A 24305-nucleotide genomic window follows, 5' to 3' on the forward strand; every position below is an offset into this window, starting at 1 on the left:
CGCATGTCAAGTCAGACGCTCTTCCTGTCTAGGTGGGCCGTTCCAGACTAGAGTAATCCGCAGTGACTACATTTTCAATATAGCTCAGCACAAACGAATGGCTCACATCTCATTTTCACATTCACTTGAGCATTCATCAGAATGGCATGTTATTCTTCTGAACGTATATCACACAGACTTATGGAATAAAAGGTCATTTAGACTCACCTGCAGGCCTTAACAGGTCTTACAAAAGACCTCTCTTATCAGAACTCTTTAAACAGCATCTCAACTTAGATCATCAAACATGAAAAATAGAGAGAGAGAGAGAGAGAGAGAGAGAGAGAGAGAGAGAGAGAGAGAGAGAGAGAGAGAGAGAGAGAGGAGACTAGGCAGACTTGCAAACAGAAGGAAGGGGGTCCCTTTTCCGCCTCTTCGAATCTGTTAGTCTACCCTAGTCTCAGGGCAATATGCCAGTTGCAGTGATGAGTGTAAATTACAAGCATTTGGATTTGAGCACATTACAAGCTGGTGCACACGTTATTTGGATTATTACCAGTCAGGGTTTACAAATTCTTGATGCGGATTACAAATTACTGAAGGGAAACTGACAACATCAGTTGGGAATTTTGAGTGTTAGATTTCCAGCATGGGTGAGGAAAAAAATGCAAAACCCATAAGTCTAAATGCTAATTCTCTTCTGGTGTGATGTCCCATAAGCCTGAAGGCTCAGATTTCTAGGAAAGCTATTAAAATTTACCAAGCAATTAGGATTTTAAACAAGAACACAGCCTAAGGTATGACTTGCCAAGCCTCACTCTCATTCGAAAGAAAGGAAAAAGAAAAACAGGAAAAAACATGCTTTACTCGCTTACATCTCAAAGCATACCTCTAAAAGGAAAAGTAAAATAACCCAGTAATAGGTTAAGAAATGTGTCACAGGCAGCTCCTATAATAGACAGTCTCTCTCTTATGCATTTGTTGGCAAGCTGGCACTTTAATGAGCTGCATTCAACACCTGCCTCCTGACACTCTATTCCCCCTCAAGACAGCCGTCCGCTCCTACCAGTTGCCAGAACCAATGAAAACATCTGATACTACATGCTATGCTCACCATGCATGGTCCTGATGCACTCAAAACCCTGGAAATCCCAGAGCTTAATGGTCATGTCTGCTGAACAGGAGGCTAGCAGCTTTCCAGTATGGTCAAAAGAGATGTCCTGCACAGAGTCTGTGTGGCCCTTAAGAGTGCGCTCAAAATCTCCTGTTTCATAGTCCCATACCTGAAACAGACACAGACTGTGTTATAACCCAACTCATTCATGCTGACATGGCATCATTTCAATGACAAAACCCATTACTTTGTGATTATAAGATTCCAAACAAGTTAAAGCATAAAAGGCAGGTTTGGGCTTGCGGCTGCTATTATATTTCTAATAAACCACCTGGGTAACACTTTACTATGAGATTCAATTCATTAACATTATTTAATGCAACTTGCAGCATGAAATAAAGAACACCTTCACATCGTTTAATAATTTATAGATAAACCAATACATTTTTAACAGGTTAAATAATTCATGTATGACACCTAATGCAACAAATGTAAATGTTACATTTTAATCACGTGTTACTAACATATGACATGCAGCATTTTAGCACCAATAAATGTAACAGAGTGCCCTCTGGATACAACCTATGATGTGAATGTTTGTTAGCCACAAGAATATGTCAACATAATCTCATCCAGCATTAACCTTATAGAACCCTCTACACACCAAGCAAAATATTTTGACATTGCGTTCCTCCTAAAATTCAGCTTTCATCATTTTTACTTTATCATCAAAGCATGGTGAAGTGGTGTGAATGTTATCTGCTTGTTCGCCTGGATGCAGCAGTATGATAAACAGCCTCAGGGCTTAATGTGATGATCAAGTTTCAGCAGTTTCAGGCTGCAGACACACAGGGATAAGCTCTGTCTGCTGCGCAGGGGGCTGCTGACAGAAGCCCCTCCACCTGCTTATCTGCCTCCCGCTTCCAAAATGCCCAACCCAGCCGTGTGCTTATATTAAACATGCACACAAAAACCTGATGTGGCACACCTTGGTTAGTCAAGCAGGAAGAGCATGCACCAATCATGCAGCTGAAACTGAAGTCCTATTATACTACATCTGTTGGCGTTTGACCCAGTGTGTAACTAAGGGTGTACAGCAAGGGAACGAAAAATAAAAGGCCATGCTAAAATCAACTATGCAGTTTAGCATGAGGAAAGAGAGCTTATTTTCTTGACATTTCAGATAAAGCTTAAACTATTCGAGCAGTCATGTGTTCATGCACATGTATAAAATCTCAAAGTCTGAAATAACCTCCTGCGTGAAACTAATCTACAAGCCATTTAGCCGACTGTGTAAGACCCAGTAAAAGTCTTGTCAAGTGCCAAAAAGAAAAATCTGTCAAACATGATCTGATTGACAACAAGAAAAAAATAGGGCAAATAACTGTGGTCTAACCACATCCACATTACACTGGGCAGAAGTGAGGTAGAAACGCACACGGTTGCTCAGCTTCAGGGCTCCGTGACAACCAGCTATGAATATGTCGATGTAGGGAATGGGGGAGAATATATTTGGACTCGCTCTGGCTGTCTGGCTGAGGGCAGCCCATGTTAAAATGGAGAGGGCTGGGGATTTTTAGGGAAGGATTTAATAGCACGCTGTATGAAACTAGGACACAGTAGGAGGGGGTCACAGCCCAGTCTTGCCAGGCTCAGGTTGGTACCCATAGCTGCCGGCAGTGATGTGAAGGATGAATTGCTTGTAAAACAAGAGCAGAGGAATCCTTTGTAGGGGCGATTCAGAATAAAATGTTGAGGAGGGAGTGCTTTGCATACATCATACGACTTAAAGGCTGAACAAAAATGGAAAACCCATCCGGGTTTTAAATAAATAAATAAGTGGCCGTTTAAACAATTTAAGCTCAATATGATGTGACCATCCATTAGGAGACATCACTGAGTTTTTAGAGAATGTGCTAGACTCTAATATAGAGAGCAGACAGGCAGAAATGGGGCATGTCTGGAAGCGGTGCTACTGCCATGGGAATGCTATACTGCTTGTGCAGACCTGTGTATGTAATGTGTCTCAAGGGTCTTTGTATGAGCCAAGCAAAGAGAGAGGACAGTAAATGCTCGCAGGCAAATGTCCAGCTCATTCAACCCAAAAAACGCATTAATGTCATCCAGCAGGGTAGGTTAACCTTATCATTTTTACAAACAGAAATGAAGGGCTAATGTTATGCTATGCAAACACACCACATCACAGAAGATACAGAAGACTGACTAACCTTTATTGTTGCATCCTCTGAGGCAGAAACTATGACACTGAAGACAGGATGGAAAATGACTCTGGTGACAGGACTCCTGTGGCCGCTCAGGGCGTATCTCTCAGGGGGACGGGGGATCCATTCTTTGGGGTCTCGCTTCTGTCCAATTGGCCCACCTAAAGTGATCTCCTCTTTCGCCTCATTCAGTTTTGATTCTAATTCCATCACCTGTGTACAGTTTGCTTGTTTGTTAGTCATTTAACATGCTGGCTAGTTATAATGATTAAAAATGCATAATCACAGTATGCAAAAACATAATATATTGAAATAAAATAAAGAGCTAAACCAACTCATTAAAGCTGCTGTGATTATATAGTAAGTGTTTCTAACCACTCAATTCATAAATCTCAGAGTATGAATAGTTAATGAGTCAAGACCACCTCAATGTTCCTTAAAGAGCAGGTTTCAAGGTTTTTGTAAGTGTCCTAATGTTGTATTAGAGACCCAACAACATGTTCAAATGCATCAAAGGTAAAAACGGTGCTATTTTCTTAAAATAAGCATTTAGTATCTATCCATTTCTCAAAGATCCCTAAACGATTCCTCCGAAGCGGTTCAAATGTTTCGCTTCTCTAAGCTCCTCCCTACCGCGAGTCCAGAGTGCTCCGATTGGCCAACTGGCCCAATCAGTTGTGATTGGTCTTTCTTCATACACTGCGTGTCAGAAACGAAACGCCCATTACCACAGTTCTTATCTCAGGAAGATTTTTGTAAACTAAGACGCTGTGTGTAAAAATGGCATCAGCATTACCATTTCACAAGTTTTTATCTTCATAAACTTATCTTCATAAACCATTCAGACTATTGTTTTCTGTTGATCTTTTTTCGTCATAGCTGTGGGAGAACAACAACGGCTCTATAGGGCTGCAGCTATCGATTCTTTTACTAATCGAGTATTCTACTGATTTTCCATCGATTAATCGGGTATTCGGATAATAAGTACTTTTTCTTTATTAAAAAGCAATACTAAATATACAAGAGAAAATAAGACAGGTCTCTTAAAATGAGTAAAACAACTAATTTGTTTCCTTTTTAGAACAATTAGTTTTTATTGCTGAAATAGCATACATTAATATCTGCGAAAACTAAACCCATTTAGTACATTCCATTGCCATATTAAATTAAAATGCAATATAATACAAATATATAAATAAGAAACATGAATAAAAATGGAACTAATAATTTCAAACAATAGCCTATGACTTTTATTTTGGCAGGTTGTCAGAAGACCCTTATTTTTTAGCATGTCTGTTTCTTCACTCAAACAATAACATGTTTGTGAAATAAACTCTCAGAGCAACTCTGGAGGTGAAGTTCATGTCCTCATTCAGCGCAGACGCAGACAAATTCATGAGCATCACGCGTGTAGCACGTTAAACTGTGCAGTTCATTCACTCAGACACGCAGAACAGACAGATGACATGTGTAAATAACAGGATTCGGTGTCCACTAGTCCGCATCTAGTTTGATGGACTCAATGCAGCCGGAAAACAAGTTTCACTCGTAAAATAGACTAAAACTAAGTAAAATATCAGTTCACCATTTCAATAAGCTATTAGGGCTGTGACGGTGGCAGTTTTTTACCACCGCGGTGGTAATAGACAAATCGACCGCGGTGGTGCGGTGGTTGAGAAATATATATTATTTATATAAATAATATTTATATTATTATATTTGCGTGTAGCAACCACATGACGAGTGGAAGAGAAATATAGACCTTATTTAAATACTTGAAATTGTTAAATAATTGAAATATGATATCTGAAATAAATGAGGATGAAACATCCGTCAATGTTTAACGCGCAAATCCATCAGTGAAACGGCACACTACAGCATATAAAACATTGAAATAAACATCAGTAAATAATGAAAACTTAAATGATATAAGAAAGCTAAATACTAAATAAAAAAGCTCTTGTTGCAGTAACTTCAGTCAGTGGCGTATTAACCCTTACAGTCCTTAACAATTCCATTTGAAACAAACTGTTTAAACCTACATTGGCTTTCCTATTCAGATTGCCATAAAAACTTTACTTTTTCCGACTCGTTGATGTGAAACTTACTTGTTGACATTGTCCAGATTAAAATGTGTACAGCTGCACTAAATGCGCGTTCAGAAGATGTGCACAGGAGCGCAAATGAATAGATGTCTCTCCGCAACCGCGGCAAAACCTGCGCGCGCTCCGACACTAAGCAAGCGGGTCATAGCCAGTTTTGATTTTACGTATCTGTTCATTTCACAACAAGATCCATTGCAGAAGCCGCAGAATAACCTGGGTTTTGCCGTGCAGGCCTGCGCTCGAACGCACCAACGGACACGTATGCCAATAATTTCTGTTAATTTAAAATCTTTTAAATAAAACCACCACAACTGAAAGGCTACAACTAGCAATCGTTATCGCAACTCTCATATTTATTACACCTATATTTGTCAGAGTGACGTGCACTACCGCCGGTGGCAGTTCACCGTCATGGCACTTTACCATCGCGGTGGTGCGGTTGTTACGGCAACCGTCACAGCCCTATAAGCTATCAGTTATTTATCAGCATGAGAAACACGTGTGAGCGTGTGAACATACTAAAATGCGTGTGTCTCACGGTGAATGCATGAGACTGTAACATGAATAGAGTTTAGCGGGCTGTGCGTCAGTAATAACGGTCCGTGGGGAAACGCAGTGCTCCGTGTGTACTGTAGTTAAATGGATTAAACGAGGCTTCGAGGCAGCAAAAATTGCCTCGATGATTTTTTGTATTCGAATAACTCGAGTTACTCGAGGAATCGTTTCAGCCCTAGGCTCTATCCAAAAGTTGATCATTACTTTGATTATACAGAGAGGAGTAACTGAGCAAGTTAGCGAGAGCTTCCAAACATAATGCACACATCTTTACATAATAATAAAAACGATATAGTGCTGCAGTCCGATTTTAAAATAATGACAAGCAAACCGTTTTGTTTGAAGGGGATCGTGACCACAGCTAAACTTTGCACACTTGACAAAACCATAATGTGAGACACGTTAGCAAAGTGCTACCGTGACTAAACGATAAAGGGATACAGTTTGTACAATACTACGACATGTAGAACGACAACAGTCTACAATAACCGCCACATTATTAGGTAAGAGTTGGATTATTAAAACTGTAACACAGTTAACTTATACGTTGTTTACCTGGAAACCTACAGCTGTACTAAATATACAACACGGATTAGCACAATTACTTTAACGTATATTGTAAGCACTCAATTTAACATGTACACATAACGTATTTATCATACTTACAGCTTGTGGTTCTGAGACACTTGTTAGTCCAAATAAAGTTGGTATTGACTTATCTTTAAGGGTCTAGCGGCTGGCAAATGCCACGTTGAACTCGCCAAAATTTGAGAAGCAGTCGTCGGTAAAATGACATAACACAAGGTTGGAATTGTACTGCAGTGGTATCGTGGAAAAAAAAATGTAACAACTGATCCTTCACATCGTCATCCTTTGGCAGCGAAAACAAAGTACATTTGCGTTCACAGCACAAAACACAGCGTCCCCTTGACATGTTGTATACGCAACACTACCTGAAGTGCTAGTGGGCAGGTCAGAGTGTTCCTCTTTCGCGGGAAGGCGGGGATTGTGCTGATGCATACACTGTGACGTATCGATGTTACACTCAAAAGATTCGAAAGCCTAACGATTTGTTTGGAGTCGACTCCTTACTTTGGAAGCCAATATCTTAATTTATCATGGACTTTTTGGAATAACAACTTTGCAGATCGTCAAAATTGAAGGAAAGCTACGTTACACACTGAAATGCTGGTAATTTTATGAGATTCATGAAACCTGCTCTTTAATAGGATTTGTATTAAATATGAAATGCACAAACCTTTTTCTGTAATCTGATGACTGAAGTCCATTTCTTTTCCAAAAGGCCTGCATATTTCTTATCCAATTCCTCATTCTGGTAACAAACGATGACAGAAGCATTATACCCAAGCATTAAAAAAATGACAGGAATTACACATAACCTACAGCAAAACAGGAGGCATACACCTGATGTCAACAATAAATTGTCTCTAAATCCCTTTGCATTGGTAAATCTCCCGCAGACAAAGAGCGATTACCAAGATTACACTTGCGTAAACACTGCACCGTGAAAAAATAACTTCAGGGTGCCTGGCACTAACATTAATTCTCACAATCAGCTCTCAGTTCAAAATGTAAAGCATGTCCACTGTCTAAATATAAGCAGATTTGAAACTCAACCAAGCATTAATTTTTTCTTGTAATGTGTTGTTAATGATGTGAGAATATCTACATATTTTGTCTACAGTCCTTTTCCTGAAATCTAGCACGTTACATGTCTGAGTGAGGTGGACTGAAAGGTTTCCAGCAGAACAGGTGCTTTCTCAGTGGCGAGAAGAATGAGAGGGGCAATATTGTGCGTCTCTGAGGGAGAGGGGCATTTCAAGCCCTTGCCGAGGTCTGAGCCACCATCTGTCTGGACCCTCTGCCGCTGTGGCAGCCAACGGCTAAATACGAGCCCATCAGCATTGCCAGCCACTAATCACTGCGGCCTGACAGCCCATCGGCTCGCTTCAGCCCTCCGAGAGCCTCCCTTCCTCCACAGTTATGCCTTAAGTCACAAACCCCTGCCACATCCCAGAACAGCTGGACGGATCGATGATGAGCTTTCTTCCGCCAAATGAATTTGTGTTAATAGCATCCCATTTAATTAAAGTAAGCTTTTAGCATCACACCATCACCCACAGCCCACCTCTCCATCCACAAATCTGATCAATAACTCATCCTCTTTCCTTCTTTAAATGTTTATTTATGTAACCAGGAGTGTTTGTATGTGCCAAAGCATCTTTGCGCTTACTATGCCAAAGCATTTTCTGCTGAATCTCAGTAATTCTTCTGGTCTACCCTGTGATAATAGAGATTCACTATTCAGTACATCCCCATATCAGCGTGAGCCATCGCTGAGACAGAAGAGGGTTTTTACATCTGCCACACATCATAATTATCTCTGCAGAGTCGGCACTGCTTTAATTTGGCACGTGTGCTGTCAGTCACAACCTCGTACAAAGGCGCAAATTAAACGGGGAATACTTCAAATTAAGAAATATCGGCCTGGCTGGTGTTTAAAGCAAGGGGGGTTCCCACACTCACCATGTCTAATTCCGCCTCCTTTTTGAAAACTGAATATGCCTCTTCATATCCATTGGAACGAAGATAATCGGCTATCGCTCGGTTTCTGAAAAACAACAAAAAAGCTTAATTAGTTCTCTTGATAACAAGCCTTTACTGACTGTGGAAAAAATGGCTTTTATGAGCTTTTCACACAACTAAGAGAACATGCTTTTCTGAGCATACACACATATGAAGCCTGACTACATAATTTAAGTTTGGGTATTTATAAAAATCAACTTTAAGAGACATTAGTAGGTCACAATGAATCAGTAGTCAACATACAATGTTGAACAGAATGTCAATGCTTCCACCATATGAGCATCTGCCTGGAGTCTGACATTAAAAGCATGCAGGTTGTCAAATGGATGAGATGCTTCTCGCCTTTTTCTCTATGGATCTGACCGAAGCAAAAATTTCATATTTTATCATGTGCTTGAAAAAACATCACATCCAGATACGGCCAAAACAAAACAAGCAAATCGCAAAAAATACATTTACTTTCACATTGAAAGAATGTGTTAATCTTAAGCAGCAAGCCTCCACCTCAGTTTTAACACATTCTGTGAGTGTGTTAAAACATATTGAAGACAAAAGACAGCTGTCTGAGACGCCACTCCGTTGTCCGAAATCTTCCTGGCATTGTGATGTCAGAAGAATCCACAACCATGAGGAAAGCCACATTGTGCACATATACGCTTAAAATCAAGATAAGATCCAAGACAGACAACCAAAATTATTATAGCCATAGACCAGACAACAAAGAGACCAAAAGCAAACACACAGAGAGGAACGAAACTTTGGGTGCGGCACAGTTATTTACGTATGATATGATTATACAAACAGTCAGTGGTGAAGGCTGACACGGGTTTGCAGGATGAATCCTGGTGAGTTTTATAGGAAGATGCTGATATAACGAAGCTCTACCAGCAGATTCACTGCAGCTTGTGAGAATGAGGGTTTTCTGATTAAAGTCGAGGTCAGGACAGGGTTATCTCTCATGTGACAGGCAGCCGAAAGGATCTACGCTCTGCATTATTCTGGAGGGCATCTGTGTGCGTGTCTGGTCTTTGCTTTGTTGTCTTTGTAGGGTGGGATATGTTCAACAGACACCTTAGCCAGAGATTTAACAGAGCAACAATGCTTCTTTGACTTAGAACAGAGCACCTTAAAACAAAACTAGTAATGTGACCTTTGTGTCCAATATTTAGTTCATCTTATAAAAAATGTGTTTAGAATATCAATAAGTTAGGCATATGATGTTTCAGTTTATCTTTCATTGATGATGGGGAGACAAGTAACAAAGATCAGGTACCAAGCCCAAAGTTGATTTCCATTGAATGGGGATGTCTACCATTCAGAAAGTTGTACATATTTCCATTTCTTGAGAAACCCCCGATGCATTTTGTGCTAGTCTTCATATACCTGCCTGTATCTGACCCCTATCGAAGCTCAAGATGCAAATTACAGCCATGCACAAGAGCTATTTTACAATACTGCTAGTTGTACTGTCTGCCACAAACCAAATGGAAAAATAAAAGTGGTAAAACATGAGGTACAAAAGTCCCTTCAACTCTCCAAACAGTTTAAAAGGACAGAAAATACTGGAGATGGCAAAAAAACAGTGAACAAACAAATGAGTGCTCACACCATTGGGCAGGTATCCATGGAAACCGAGGAGGAAAAGCTGTAATGACGAACATGAGTGGGCAGAGATGCTGAAGACGGGGAACAAAAGACACTCATTTTATCAGACTATATGAGAGCATATGCACAATGGCTAGACAGCATCTTTGGGCGACATAGGCACATTTGAATGTTTGGAGAAACTCACATGGTTTTTGAAATCTGTGAAAATCTGTAAAAAATGTCAACATGTATTCTATAAAATATCTAATGACTAATGTACAGAGACACGTGACTATTATTTTTTAGTACACTGGAGGGAGGAGAAAACAGCTTTCAAAACCATGCGACTCGATCTGTAACTCAAGAAGCAGTTCTTCGCAAACATCAAATATAAATCACATTTAGAGGGGCTGTGTAGTGTGTCTAAGTGAGCAAGAGGTGCAAGCGATCACATTAAAGTGTGCTGCAGAAGATAGGGGCAGCATTACCTCACTGCTTCTTGAGGCGCGTCATCTTGCTCGTATCATTTCCGCTCTGCGCTCGCTTCCGCATCCACATCACCACTGCCAGATGACATCCCACACCCCTCCCATCCCGACTCCCCACACCCAATCCATCTCTCCTCAGTAAACAAACGCAGCCTTATCATGAGGGACTCCCATGAGCCCCTCTGGGTAGATCTTGTTTTATGACCGCCTCTGGCATGTGGATTTGCTTGCTTATTATCAAGCTGCCATCATGGATCAGAACGCAGCATCACAGGACTGCAAAAAGAGTCCCTTAGCGGTATTTGGGAGACTATGACCTTTCTGCAAACAGAGGTAAAGTCTGATCTCCCCTGCAGCTAGCCTGTAAATGAAACAACATGGCTGGCATTAAAAGGCTTTCATCGAACCCAGCACTGTCTATACGCAGCTCTATCCAGGGATTCAGCAGAAGAGATGATTATCCCTTGACAAAAAGTACCTGAGCGGAGGTCGACATGTCTCCGCTGAGTAAGCGCACACATGGTGTTTTTTAAGCAGCCAAGAGGAATTTACACAGGTTTCCAAGAAAAGCCAGTGACACAAATGCTTTCATTCAACCTCCGACCAGAACAAACACGTTTTTACTGAAAAGAGGGGGCCCAAACCATAGGGACTGGAAATGATAGGTTTGGACCGGTAAGCTGCCACACACAACCCTAACAACAACAATGAACATTGAGATAGATCTGTCATGCGTGATATTTAAAATCAGAACGAAAAGAACACAAAATGCCCCAAAATTTAAAACTAGTAGAGAGGAGAAAGAAATAACACTCAAAATCTTATTTTAGTGATTTAAATCTAGCTTAATTGCAAAAGCTACATATGTTCTTGTAGTTCAGAGACAGCAGGGCTTGAATTGGTGTGTTGAGGGCACTCAGAATTGGATGTGTATGTGTGCGCAGCATGGGAGTGTTGTGCCAGCTGTCTCATGCACACACTAGAAGCCCCTTTGACAACAGCGTTAACGAGATTTGGGCTGTACCGCAGAGGCCACACCCCTTTAAGATGACTAGCCGAGAAGGGTCTTACCACTAAAGCGGTGTTATTGTAGTTACTTGAATTAAAACCTGAGCCACAGCATAATCCCACATATACATGCACACACAGGCTGCAGCAGAGTAATTTCCACATTCTTGAAAGAGGAAGCTTTAAATTACACATTCATGACACAGTTATCTCACGCCGCATGTGACACTAATGCATGTATTATGTTTGTGAAGCATTGCTCGGGTCCTCCACGGGAATTTCAGTTGTTTTGTAAACATATTAAACCACAAACCTTACAAAAATTGTCATGCAAGCTCCACCTACAGTCATCCATAACCATTTTTATCATCTCTCTACATTTTTGCTATTTCAATTAGCTTATTTTAGCTGCCCACAATGACATATTAAACCTCAGTCTGGGGTCTAGACTGACTCTAGGGATGCTGAGGTAGCAACCAGGCTGACGGATGAAGCCCTTTAAGCAGCAGAAGGGCCACTGCCTCTTCCGTGTGCCAGTCTGCAGATTAAATCCATACTGCTGATGGGAACCCTGCTGATTGGCTGGCGGCAGCTTCATCAGAGCTCGCCAGGGGCTGGCAATAACAGCTCCGCTCAGAGAGGTGGTCCCCAGAGCCCAGGCCTGCCCACTCCTGCCACACCTACAGCACAAAACAATGCTGATATTCCAATTATTTTCAGTATTCCACACATAAAAGTATGCCCTCATTGCAAATGTAGAGAAACGCTTTCAGCATAATGGCTAAAATGTTTGGAATTACATGAATGTGAAAAAGTGAACCTAGAACCTGAATTTGTCTAAATGTATGCATTTGAATGACAATAGGTGAGTGGTATTCAAATGTGTAATGCACTAGTTGTCCTACTTCAATGAGATTCTATCAAATAAGCAAGAAAGCCCCTAGCGAAGGCATTTTTGAGGTTGCTGGGTGGGCTATGATTTTAGAAAGTGTTTAACAAGACAATAACATGAAGATAACACATTCCTCAATTAACCAGCAAATCTTTTTAATTAGAATAAAAGCCCAGAAGTTATAAAAGGCAAGATCTATTAACAAGATACAAGCACCACTATTGAATGCAGCAAGCTGGGACCAAATTTCATCTTACTTGCAATAGTAACATAACATGATATATTATATTATATTATATTTGGCTCATATAACATTATCTCACCTACGAACGGAGTTAAACTAAGCGCAGGCTTCTGAGAAGGGCTGCACGGTGTACCGGTGATACGGTAGGCATTGCGATAAGGGATGCACCGAATGTTCGGCAACCGAAAATATAAGTGAACTATGGGAGTCAATGGGTGTTGAGATCTTTTTGGTTAGAAGCATTATTCTAAATATCTTTCTCTGGGTTCATCAGAACAAAGAAATTTATACACATTTGGAACAACTGGAAGGTGAGTAAATGATGACAGAATTAACATTTTTGGGTGAAGTATCACTTTAACTGTGTTTCTCTCCTAAATGAATCGGAATTTTGAACGACTCGGATGATATAATGATTCATTCATCAAGACACTTGCTTCATTCTTGAATAAATCAGTTATTTTGAATGAGTTGGTTGGATGATTCACAGACTCGCGTTTAAAGTAAGGAACATTTCCCTTTATTAACATTGCTGATGCTGAAAAATGTTCTAGTGTACTTTAGTATTTACAGTAAACTTTCCTAAAATTCCTAGTCACTAGTATTTTTGAGTCTTACTAAACTAAACGTTAAAAGTATTTGCTACAATTTATGTAATAAATATAGTTAATACTACAAAATAGTACAAAGTGTTAGAGGTGTGAACCTACACTAGTGTCACGGTTCGGTTACGATTATCAGGTCATCGATTCGGTTCAATTCGATATTACGATGCACTGCATCCTCAAATTTCAATTTTACTAGTTCACAATCACATGTATACAATTTTGTCAATAAATACAAGCAGTCAGATATATGAACTGAACCTTTAATTTTACCTGCTCTTCTTCGATGTATCAAACATCAAACATTATCTGTCACAAGCACTACATCTTTATCCGATAACGGCATGAGACAGTAGCTCTGCACTACTGTAGTCGCACCCATGTGAGACTCATAAACTGCTCTTGTTTGCGTTCACACCGCCACCAAAATCCGATTTTTTGCTCATATGCGACCCAGATCTGTTTACTGCATGACAGTGTGAACAGGACAAACCACATGGAATCTGATCTTTTTTAATCTGATCTGAGCCACTTCCATATGTGGTCCTAAATCAGATACAGGTCTGATGTTTCGCAATGCGACCTCAGTCTGAACGGTCATAATCGGAATTCATGTGACTTTTGCATCATTGTAGATCGACTTGCGTCATAATTCTGCGCTAATTTAAAGCTTCACGCGCTATTCTGTTGACGGAAGTGCACTTTACAGCTCGGTTGCCAAACATTAAGCATCAGATTATAAACATAAGCCCTTCCACTGTCCAGGAATGCTCTAAAATTGCGCCGTGAGATCAATCCGCTCAGCACCACATAAAGTCAAACACACCCGCTGACTACTAGACCCTTGCTTAATTCTGTATGAAAGCGTGCTGCGTGTTACGTGTTATTGTTGTTTTGCGCATACGATTCAGTTTATAACCATCACGAGTTCACACTGGAATCTGATATTGGCCACATTTTAAAAATAGTGTGAACAGCCGAACAAAAAACCAGATCTGAGCAAAAAATCTGAATTGAGCATTAACGCTTGTAGTATGTGTAAGATTCTTCAATGATGGAGGTAGACAGGTAACATTTAAGAACCTTTACTGAACATACATCAACAGTACATGTGGCTGTTATAGCTACATCCATTACTCCCTGGCTGAACTGCCTCGTTTTTTGGTATCAAGAACACACCCCCTACTTCCCTACCCCCATTCAGCTCTCTTAAAGAAACATCCCCAAACAACAGTTACCCAATACATTACAGTGTGAACGTAGTAATCTCCCAGTCCACGCTAATGTAATGTGCCGTTATTGTCACATACGACTCTGTCGCGACCGAAGTCCAGGAATCGCATGTTATTGCAACTCGATGAGCACAGACAGCAGTGGCACTGACAGGCGTTAACAGCTCAGGGTGAAAACGGCTGACGTGGTTTCTCAAGTTAGTGACATTACCCCCTGCACATTTTATTTGTGCGTGACAAAATTTACACACAGCATGTGTCCTGTCCAGGTCGTGTTTACCAGGTTTTTCATAAAAGCCAAAATGTGCCCAGATGTCGGCTATTAAAGTAGTTGGAGCATTTTTAATTACTCGCATCTCGCCTACCTCAGCCATTGTATGCTAAAGCAGTAAAGGCACGTATGCGACATGACGTCAGAAAAACATAAATTCGTTATAACCGGTTATGGTCTGTTACTGAACTGATACCGAATCGTCCTCGTTTGCATCGCGATGCATCGTAAAAACTATTTATTTCGACACCCCTACAAAGTGTACTATATAATACAGTTCACTGTAGTAAATACAAAATGTTTCATTTAGATCTGGGTATGAAGGAAATTTGGTTTATTTTGTAGATTTCCACAATGAACATGGCGCAGCATCATGATACTTAATCTGGTATAGTATCTCGAGATATGTTTATGGTGCCATGACAACCCTACTTCTGACTGTTAACATGAGAAAATGATTCTCCATTATAGATACCTTCGCCTCAACACTCAGCACTGTTTATTTATAAAACAATTCCTCCTAGTCTTCAATCTGCCAAGCTTTCAGTGCAGAAAAACAATGTGTTATTATACAAGTGATTTCATCACTTAGCCTAATTATTTGTAACTAAATTTAACCTTTCTTTTATGATGATGTGCAACCATATGAGCAATATAAATATTTCCTAGAATCCTGACAAAATAAACAGACACCACTTGTATACTTCTACTACATGTGATGACGTTAGATAACGCATAACAAATGAGTGAGCAAATCTAATTACAGTCAGTCAGGGGACAAAAAGGGCTAGAAAAGCTGGGCAAAAAAAATGCAAAAATTAACCGTATGTAAAAAGCGTGATAAAACCCTACAGTGCACAAACTTGTCTTTGCGTGACCTAGAAACGATTTTGAAAGGGTTGAAGTATCATTTCTATGTGGCCAGCAGCTGAGCTCTATGTATTGAGAATGGCCTAAATAACACATTCTATTCATGTATTCTTTCTGAGAAATCTATTCAATGGAAGAAAATAAACTGAGGGAGGCAGTCAGCATGTCACTGTCTCCAATTTCCCCTTCCCTATTGTCCTAATGAATCCGACATAAATGCATCAAAATGCCCCCGGTTTTCAACCAGGATTCACAAAAGACGTTCCTTTTGGCAGGCAAAAAAAAAAGATGCATTACTGAACTCATTTCTCTTTTTAAAATATAGTAACATTACATTTTCACACACTAATCGATTAAGTAGTATTAACAGACTCATAATTTAATCCATTAAGAATCAGAATGAAAGCCACATTATGTATATTTATATTGGTCAAGATCACTAAAGATTATCTTATTTACTGGAAAGCAGGCTAGTCTCAGCTCATTTTAAACTTCATTACCTTATACCTCCAACCATAGAGCTGATTAAAAGCTCTTATCTATCCGAGTGCATCCACATTCAGAGGTTAATTATACTGTGTGCAAGACCTCAGGCAGAATCTTTCCTCATATACATACAAGTCACAGAATCTATCTTTAGCCAAAAACCAATAACCAGCCCAAACCACACAGGGTGAGAATATTAAAACAACACATCTGGAGTCAGTGAATTTGCAGTGCTGATTCAGAGTTAATATCAGCAGAATGGATTTTAACATGGTACTACTGTAAAAACATGGTAGCCAAAATCATTCGCAAGGAGTGGGGCACATGCGGAACTGTATGGATGCAATCCAACTTTGTAGAAACGTGGAGAGCTTTCTGTGGAGTTCTGAATTTAAAAAAAAAAGCGTGTGGGCACCTGATGGGAAACAAAGAGGATGATGATGTCCAGGCTTTGTCTGGACCTCCTGTAGTGACCTGCTCATTGATTCCTCAGGACAGCAAACCGATGATCTTTTCCTTGGCAAATCTATACCTTCCTTCAATGCGGTCAAAAGTTTAATAAAACATTAGCTCTTGTGAGGGGGTTGTGATTATGATATCGGCCACACATTTGCACATTTTCCCATACATTTCATTGCTGCTGTTTGTTTAGAGTCACTTCATATGCAGTTAACTTTATTTTCAGTGCAGCGCTATCACATTTCGCTCTGTGAGAAGAGTTCAGAAGGTTTGTGAACTTACAGCTCGTCACGTTGCCTCTGTGACAGCACCATAGTGGAAGAGGGGATGGGGCGGGGCTCAGGTGAAGCTCGTGCAGCAACTGCTGTCTCCCTGGCAGATATAGGATGCAGGGTCCGCCTTGCAGGGTGGTCAGCAGCTCACACCAAAACAAGTCTCCTTAAAAGACTGGCTCCTGGAACACCACGCATTGACAGCCTGCAGGCATCTACAGACCAGACGGTCACTGCATCTGTGGAGGAACAAGACACATTTGTCATTCGATCAGCCTGGAGGAGAATGTCATGATATAGACACATATACAATAATGACAGACCTACAGGTCCAATTAAGAATGTAATTATGAGCAGAGTAGTGGTCACCTAGGCTTAAAGAGAAAAAAATAATTTCATTCATCATTTATTCACCCTCAGATTGTTCCAAACCTGTTTAAATATCTTTGTTCTCCTAAACACAAGGAAAGATATTTGGAAGAATGTCAGTAAACAAACAGATCTCATGCTCATTTACTGCCATAGTAGGGAAAATAAATACTATGGGAGTCAATGGGGGATGAGATCCGTTTGGTTACTGATATTCTTCCAAATATCTTCCTTTGTGTTTATCGGAACAAAGATATTTATACAGGTTTGGAACAATCTAAGGGTGAGTAAATGATGACATAACTTTCATTTTTGGGTGAACTATCCCTTTAAGGCAATAATATTACCGAATTTGTTTCTCATATGACAAAAGGGTTAACACATTTTTCATCAGGTGTTCAATCTGCTCTATTTCCCGCAGTACACATTAAACTCTAGTTTGCTCCCCATCTACTCTATCTGCTGCCATGTGGAGCGTTTTGTTATGGACTCCTGCTGCTCCTGTAAGGAACTCTAAACACGTGTAAAAGGGACCAATGACCCAGATTTTAACATCAACCTATTTCTGCACACCAGTGAGATAAACAGCTTGACAGCAACAAGCAGATCTCAGAACCTGAATGAAAAATCGAATCATTTTTAGATATTCCTGTAAACAAACAGCTTGACTATTAAAGGGTTAATTCAGGCGCACCCTTCAAAACGCAGGAAGGGGAAACACTGTAAGCATCTTAGTCCAGACCTGGATTGAAGTTAGAGCCCTAAATCTAGCTCAAGGGGGTCTACGGTAGGCATGTGCCCGGTTAACCGCGGTTACCACTAAATCCTGATGAAACCGAGTTGGCTGCGATAATGCAAAATATCGATTATTTTATAGATGCGTCGCTTGTCCGTGAAGTACGGCTCTGGGATCAGTAGGAAATGCTGCTCGATCTAAAAGCAGTGCGAGTTTGAGTCGCTTATAACGTGCATTTAAAAAAGCAACACCCGTCAAACATGCTCATTATAAATATACTTTATTACCATGAAAATACCTGAGGAGACTTGAGGATCAGTGATAAAAACATGTCCTTACGCATTTCCAAGAACTACTTGCGTTATGGTCTTCTTCTGCAGTGCGTATTTGGAGTTTCTGCACGAGAGCGCCCTCTGGCTTTCGGATGCAGCAGCATTTTACCGTACTTCACTCACAAATTGTGCATAAATCACGTGATATATATTTTCGGTTAACCGGGCATATGTCTAGTCTACGGTATTACTAAATACAAACAAGAGGTCAGAACACAACATTCCTTACCCAAGAATACAGGAAAAACATGTAACACTCAAAATCATTCCACATTTCCAACACATAAATCTGAAAGGTTCAGCACTTAGTCATAGACAGGTATAAATTACGCACTTTCAAACCTACTAGTAATAATCATAAAATCAGAGAACAGCCTTTATCAGTATTGGGTATGTTGAGTTGATCTCAGGCTGATAAATTGCCAGATATTAAGCGCCAATAGAGCCATGTACGATTAGAGAGGCTGTGACATGCTACTTTTATTCACAGACCTGTCACCACAACTGCTAGACAATCATAGAAAAATAACAGAGAATCAAAAAATTATGTAATGACAACCTTAACAGGCTTGTAAGTGTTCTCCTTTCTGTACAAAAACCCACCCTTTAAACTGAATGCGTGAACGGTGATGGCAGCAGGAGATCATGCGAGGATTGGAATGTGAATTAGATATGCAAAGAGCAAGAAGGGCTCTTAATTCTTCATCTCGTCCTTTTCAATTTCACTGCTCTATTGAAATGGGACCTGTAATGACATGGCAGCTCTTTCACTTAGCCCTTTGCCATACTAAACATTAAAGAGAGCTGAGGGTACAGAGAGGAATCCAAATCAAGCAAACAACTCAGCCTGAGGTTTTACTTTGTTGCTTCAACAGACCTAAGCACAATACCAGTATGTGGGACAGTGGGAGTCATACGGGACTTCTGTAAACCAACGCAACCTGTAATGTCTAAAAATTAGATTACGGTATAAAAGCTATAGGCCTACAAAAAGCATAATCAGCACTTACATTTATGAGTTTATTCATTCCTAGCCTAAGCCACACTTAAACAAACCAAAACTAGCCGTTTAACTTAGAACAATGGCTTTTTTTAGCATATAACAGAATTCAACCATCACATAAAACATTAATACAATACTATTGATACAGACGATTATTACCCCCATCTTAAAATTTACATATCACACATCAGACAAACACCAGAGCTTTTAGTTGCCATGGTGAACACATTACTGATCCCCATTGGCACCAAAATGCATCATGTTCTTTTCTTGGCGACCATTAAGAATCATAATATGCACAACCAGTAAGCAAAGCAAACCCATCATTTTAATAAAAAGTATTGCAACACAGTAGATCTTGCCCTGCCATCATCATCGCGGATGTTACAAACTGCCTGTTGGAATTCACCAACGTACAATTACACTAGCCTGTGCATGGCATTATTTCAGCCAAGGGCTTGGATGGGTCTCTTAGCAACTGTCTGTGTGTAGCAGAACCACAAAGCTCAGGCAACAGAGTCCAGTAGCGATTATCCGTTACTGCTATAAAAAGACCAACAATGACAGGCATGCGATTGAGACAAAGAAAGAAACAAAAGAATCTTGCATCTCCCACATGTTTGCTCATCACTGTTTATTAAGGATGCACCAATATAGGGCTGCAGCTATCAATTATTTTAGTAATTGAGTATTCTACTGATTTTCCATCGATTAATCGGGTATTCGGATAATAAGTACTTTTTCTTTATTAAAGAGCAATACTAAATATACAAGAGAAAATAAGACAAGTATCTTAAAATGAACAACTAATTTGTTTCCTTTTTAGAAAAATTAACATATTTATTGCTGATATTGCATACATTAATATCTGTGAAAACTAAACCCATGTATTACATTCCATTGCCATATTACATTCAAAATGCAATATTGGTCTAATACAAATGTATAAATAAGAAACATTAATAAAAATAGAAAGAATAATTTCAAAGGTATACAACTAACTTCAGCTTATACATGATGCATTTAGTTTATCTAAATTAGTTTGTTTCTTTTTTTTTACTATTAAATAGTCCACATAAAAATACCGAGTTAACCGGACTTTTATTTTGGCAGGTCGTCGGAAGACGCTTATTTTTTAGTGTGTTAGCTTCACTCAAACAATAAAATGTTTGTGAAATAAACTCTCAGAGCAACTCTGGAGATGAAGTTCATGTGTTCATGTCCTCACGCGTGTAGCACGTTAAACTGTGCATTTTATCTACTCAGGCACGCAGAACAGACAGATGGCATGTGTAAATAACAGGATTCGGCATCCACTAGTCCATGGCATGTGTAAATAACAGGATTCGGCATCCACTAGTCCGAATCTAGTTTTATGGATTCAATGCAGCCGTAAAACAAGTTTCACTCGCAAAATAGACTAAAGCTAAGTAAAATAGCAGTTCACCATTTCAATAAGCTATCACTTATTTATCAGCATGAGAAATACGTGTGAACAGACTAAAATTCGTGTGTCTCACTTTGAATGCGGGAGACTTGAGAGCCCTGTTACATGAACAGAGTTTAGCAGGCTGTGCGTTAGTAATAACGGTCCGTGGGGAAACGCAGCGCTCCGTGTGTACTGTAGTTAAATGGACTAAACGAGGCTGAGGCAACAAAAATTTCCTGGATGTTTTCTGTACTCGAATTACTCGAGGAATCGTTTCAGCCCTACACCAATACCATTTTTTAAAGACCGAGTAAGAGTACCTTTTCACAACACAGTGAGACTAATAAAAATAGAATGGCTTCATAATTACAAACAACTCCACCTTAAACATATATGAAAAAATTAATAAACTCGTCCTAAAGATTTTGTGACGCTTACAAATAAACCGCGATTTGTATGCAAGTGAGATTAGTAAATGTCAAACGCCTCAGTTTCATAACCTCGAATTAAACGCGTCCAAATGCTCTCTAGGTAGGACAGGTCACCTGGTTATGAGGTACAGCCGGGTTATTTTGAAGCTCACTTAAAAAAATTATAATTGTATGTGCTTGTCACAATCTTTCAAAGCAAATTTAACAACAAATTTCAGTCAGTTATGTCACATGAGGTATATGTCTTTTGGTGCATTTTTACGAGTACATGAGCTTAGTATCGGGCCCGATAACGATACTGGTATCAGTGCATCCCTACTGTTTATAAGTGCAAATATGTTAGATGATGCAGATATTCAACAGGGACACAGGTAATAAAATCCAATTTATTTTTAAAGGTGTCATATGGCGCGAATGTGTTTTTCTGTGTCTTTGGTGTGTTATCAGTTGCCCATGCATGTATTAGACACGTCAAATTGCAAAAAAAGAATTAATCTTTTGTTCCAACACTTTCAATGTAAAAGCGAATGCTCACCCAGACCTGCCTGAAACGCCTTGTGTAACCACACCCTCACAAATCTACGCCACTTCGTGCTCTGTTTTGTCTAAGACCGCCAAAATGTATACGCAAGTAAGCTGGGCACACCTGTCTTTAGAACATGATGTTCCAAATATGGTAAGTGGCGTTACATTTCTATCACACGCTTGCAGTATTCGACCAATCACTATGCACTGGTGAACTGGCCAATCATAGCACACCTCGCTTTTCAGAGCGATGAGCTTTGTAAAAAATCTGCACGTTTCAGAGAGGCGGGGCAAAGAGGAGATACAAACATGCATGGTATGTGGGAAATACAGCATTTTTCAACCTTAAATCATGTAGACACATTGCATTACATCTAAAACAAACAATAATATTTGTTTCAGCCATGTCATATCACCTCTTTAAGAGAAGAGTAAAATCCGCTAGCATCTCAAACCCCAAAACAGTGCAGTCTGCTGGCGTTGTTTCCTCAAGCTTATTCAAGATGTTAAGACCAATGGCAAACCGAAACAAGCCTCTTAGTGTAATTGTGCAAGCTGGCAAAGATAGCTGGCCAATAAAGCTTGAAGTAATAACCACTTCTGTCGGTCTCTTGATAGAATTGCCAAGATTACTGGATCACAGTACATTTCCGCTGAGGGAGTGCTGAGTAGCAGCCCTGACTGGCACAGAGAGAGAGTCCAAAGATGGGCACCATCTTGAGACCACATGTCAAAGACATTTAAAGATTAATTTTCTTACATAGTGATGAAAAAATATTTTTTCAACCGATATGAAATGTTTTAAAAATCACCATTTATATTGTGTAACCACTCTTTAACCAATAAACATACAGACTACCGCTGTGAACATGCTAGCAATTAATTATGATCCAAGACACCTGCCAAACATCTACAGGGAGAGAGTACACCTAACTTGGTACAACAACTTAACATAATGAACCGAGCAGTTTAAAAGCACATGAGGTACAGGTACCACACTGGTTCATAACATCCAGATCTTGATAAACATGCTCATACTTGCCTCACCCACATCAAAAACGTTTCTTAGAAAAAAAGAGCAATACACAGGCACCCTCCTCTGCAAAACGAAACCATTACACTAATCTATCTTTAAATCACTGCATTAACCCTACATCAACTTGTGGTTGCTATTGATACATAATATGCAGACATTACATCAGTGCATTTATTTGATGAGTACAGTTGGCCATGACGCTACTGTTCCCACACCCTAGCAGATCTAACTTCTATTAAATGACTGGAATTAAGAGTACCCAAACACTTAAGTGCAGGTGTACAGGCCACTTCACAACGTGTTTGTATGAAGACCAAACATCCCAATAAACACAGCAGTATCTTCCTGGTCTGCATGCATTTAATCATCTGACCTATATTTGTGATGGGACAACTCGTCCTAAACTGGTCCAGATTTTGTGACAGTTACAAATAAACGCGCGACTTGTATGCAAGTGAGATTAGTAAATGTCAAACGCTTCAGTTTCATAACCTCGAATTAAACGAGTCCAAATGCTGTCTAGGTAGGACAGGTCACCTGGTTATGAGATACAGCCGGGGTATTTTGAAGCTCACTTGCACAGCATGTCAAGTGTGTAAGTTATCGAGTCGGACGCACCCTAATAATTGTCAAAATGCAGTCTAGGGACTAAAATCTATGTTTGAAGAAACAACCCTGACCACCGTATTCTCACCAACTGCGCAGCAAACATGACCACTTGACGAATTTCATTTTATTGCACTTGCCAAGACAGTAAGGGACACGGCAAGGTCAACATTAATTTCAGTGGTTAAAAACGATAGAAACAGATATCTGTTGACACGGGCGTTAGCCAACTGTTGCTAGCTAACGTGACATTGATGAAACGACGTGTTGATCCGCCGACTACATACATCTCTAATGAGCCGCCTAAATTGCAAACACGACTACGATAAATAAGTTCAAATACAGCCATAACAATCACACAACACGGACTAATAGACTTGCCGAAATATTCAAGACTAGTGAAGAAAAAACAGAAGCTGAACTATTTCTCCAACGGCCGCGTCCGCCATTTTGAGACACTGAGAAAAGGAGGCGCAAAATTATCTCCACAACAGCTCTTTGACCGGCGTTTTTTCTCTACCATAACCGCAAAGAGATATACAAACAGGGTGTTCTTACCATACAGCGTCAGTGCTGAATGTTTATAATCGGAAGACGCGCGTAAAGGACGAAATGAATGTTATTTTCGTGTTGAAAAGAGGGGCTCGAGTCTCGGGGTCTGCCTCCTTGCAGCGCCGCATTCGCCTCTACATGGCACGGGAGCGCGCATGTATGGGCTGACTTCAGCAAGCGGAGGCGCGCACGCCCTTCAATCTCACGCCCTCCTCTCAAACATCTACTGTGGGCGTTACTTTAATACATATTCAGCTCATCACCTACCGTATCGATTTTACTGCAGAGAA

The 24305-nt window shown here is 40.0% G+C and overlaps 1 protein-coding gene across 1 annotated transcript; it reads right to left on the reverse strand.

The window, feature by feature from the left end:
* Positions 1-1060: 1060 nt before the first annotated feature.
* pafah1b1a (platelet-activating factor acetylhydrolase 1b, regulatory subunit 1a) lies at positions 1061-24173 on the reverse strand. The gene is made up of 6 exons (XM_057351739.1): positions 24022-24173; positions 17007-17235; positions 8523-8607; positions 7234-7308; positions 3322-3528; positions 1061-1262 (listed from the first exon to the last, which is right to left on the reverse strand). The coding sequence occupies exons 2-6, from the start codon at positions 17036-17038 to the stop codon at positions 1077-1079; spliced, it is 585 nt and encodes a 194-aa protein (XP_057207722.1). The 5' UTR covers positions 17039-17235; positions 24022-24173; the 3' UTR covers positions 1061-1076.
* Between the last annotated feature and the right edge of the window lie 132 nt (positions 24174-24305).

Source organism: Triplophysa rosa, linkage group LG14 (assembly GCF_024868665.1).
Source record: "Triplophysa rosa linkage group LG14, Trosa_1v2, whole genome shotgun sequence".
In the NCBI taxonomy this organism is placed as follows: domain Eukaryota; kingdom Metazoa; phylum Chordata; class Actinopteri; order Cypriniformes; family Nemacheilidae; genus Triplophysa; species Triplophysa rosa.

Excerpts from the sequence above, each read along its gene's own strand:
- pafah1b1a (XM_057351739.1), bottom strand. The coding sequence starts at position 17,038 with ATGGTGCTGTCACAGAGGCAACGTGACGAGCT. Across the intron at positions 8,608-17,006 it reads CAGAGGCAACGTGACGAGCT|AAACCGAGCGATAGCCGATT; the intron begins GTAAGTTCACAA and ends GTTGTTTTTCAG. Across the intron at positions 3,529-7,233 it reads TCATCAGATTACAGAAAAAG|GTGATGGAATTAGAATCAAA; the intron begins GTTTGTGCATTT and ends AACTGTACACAG.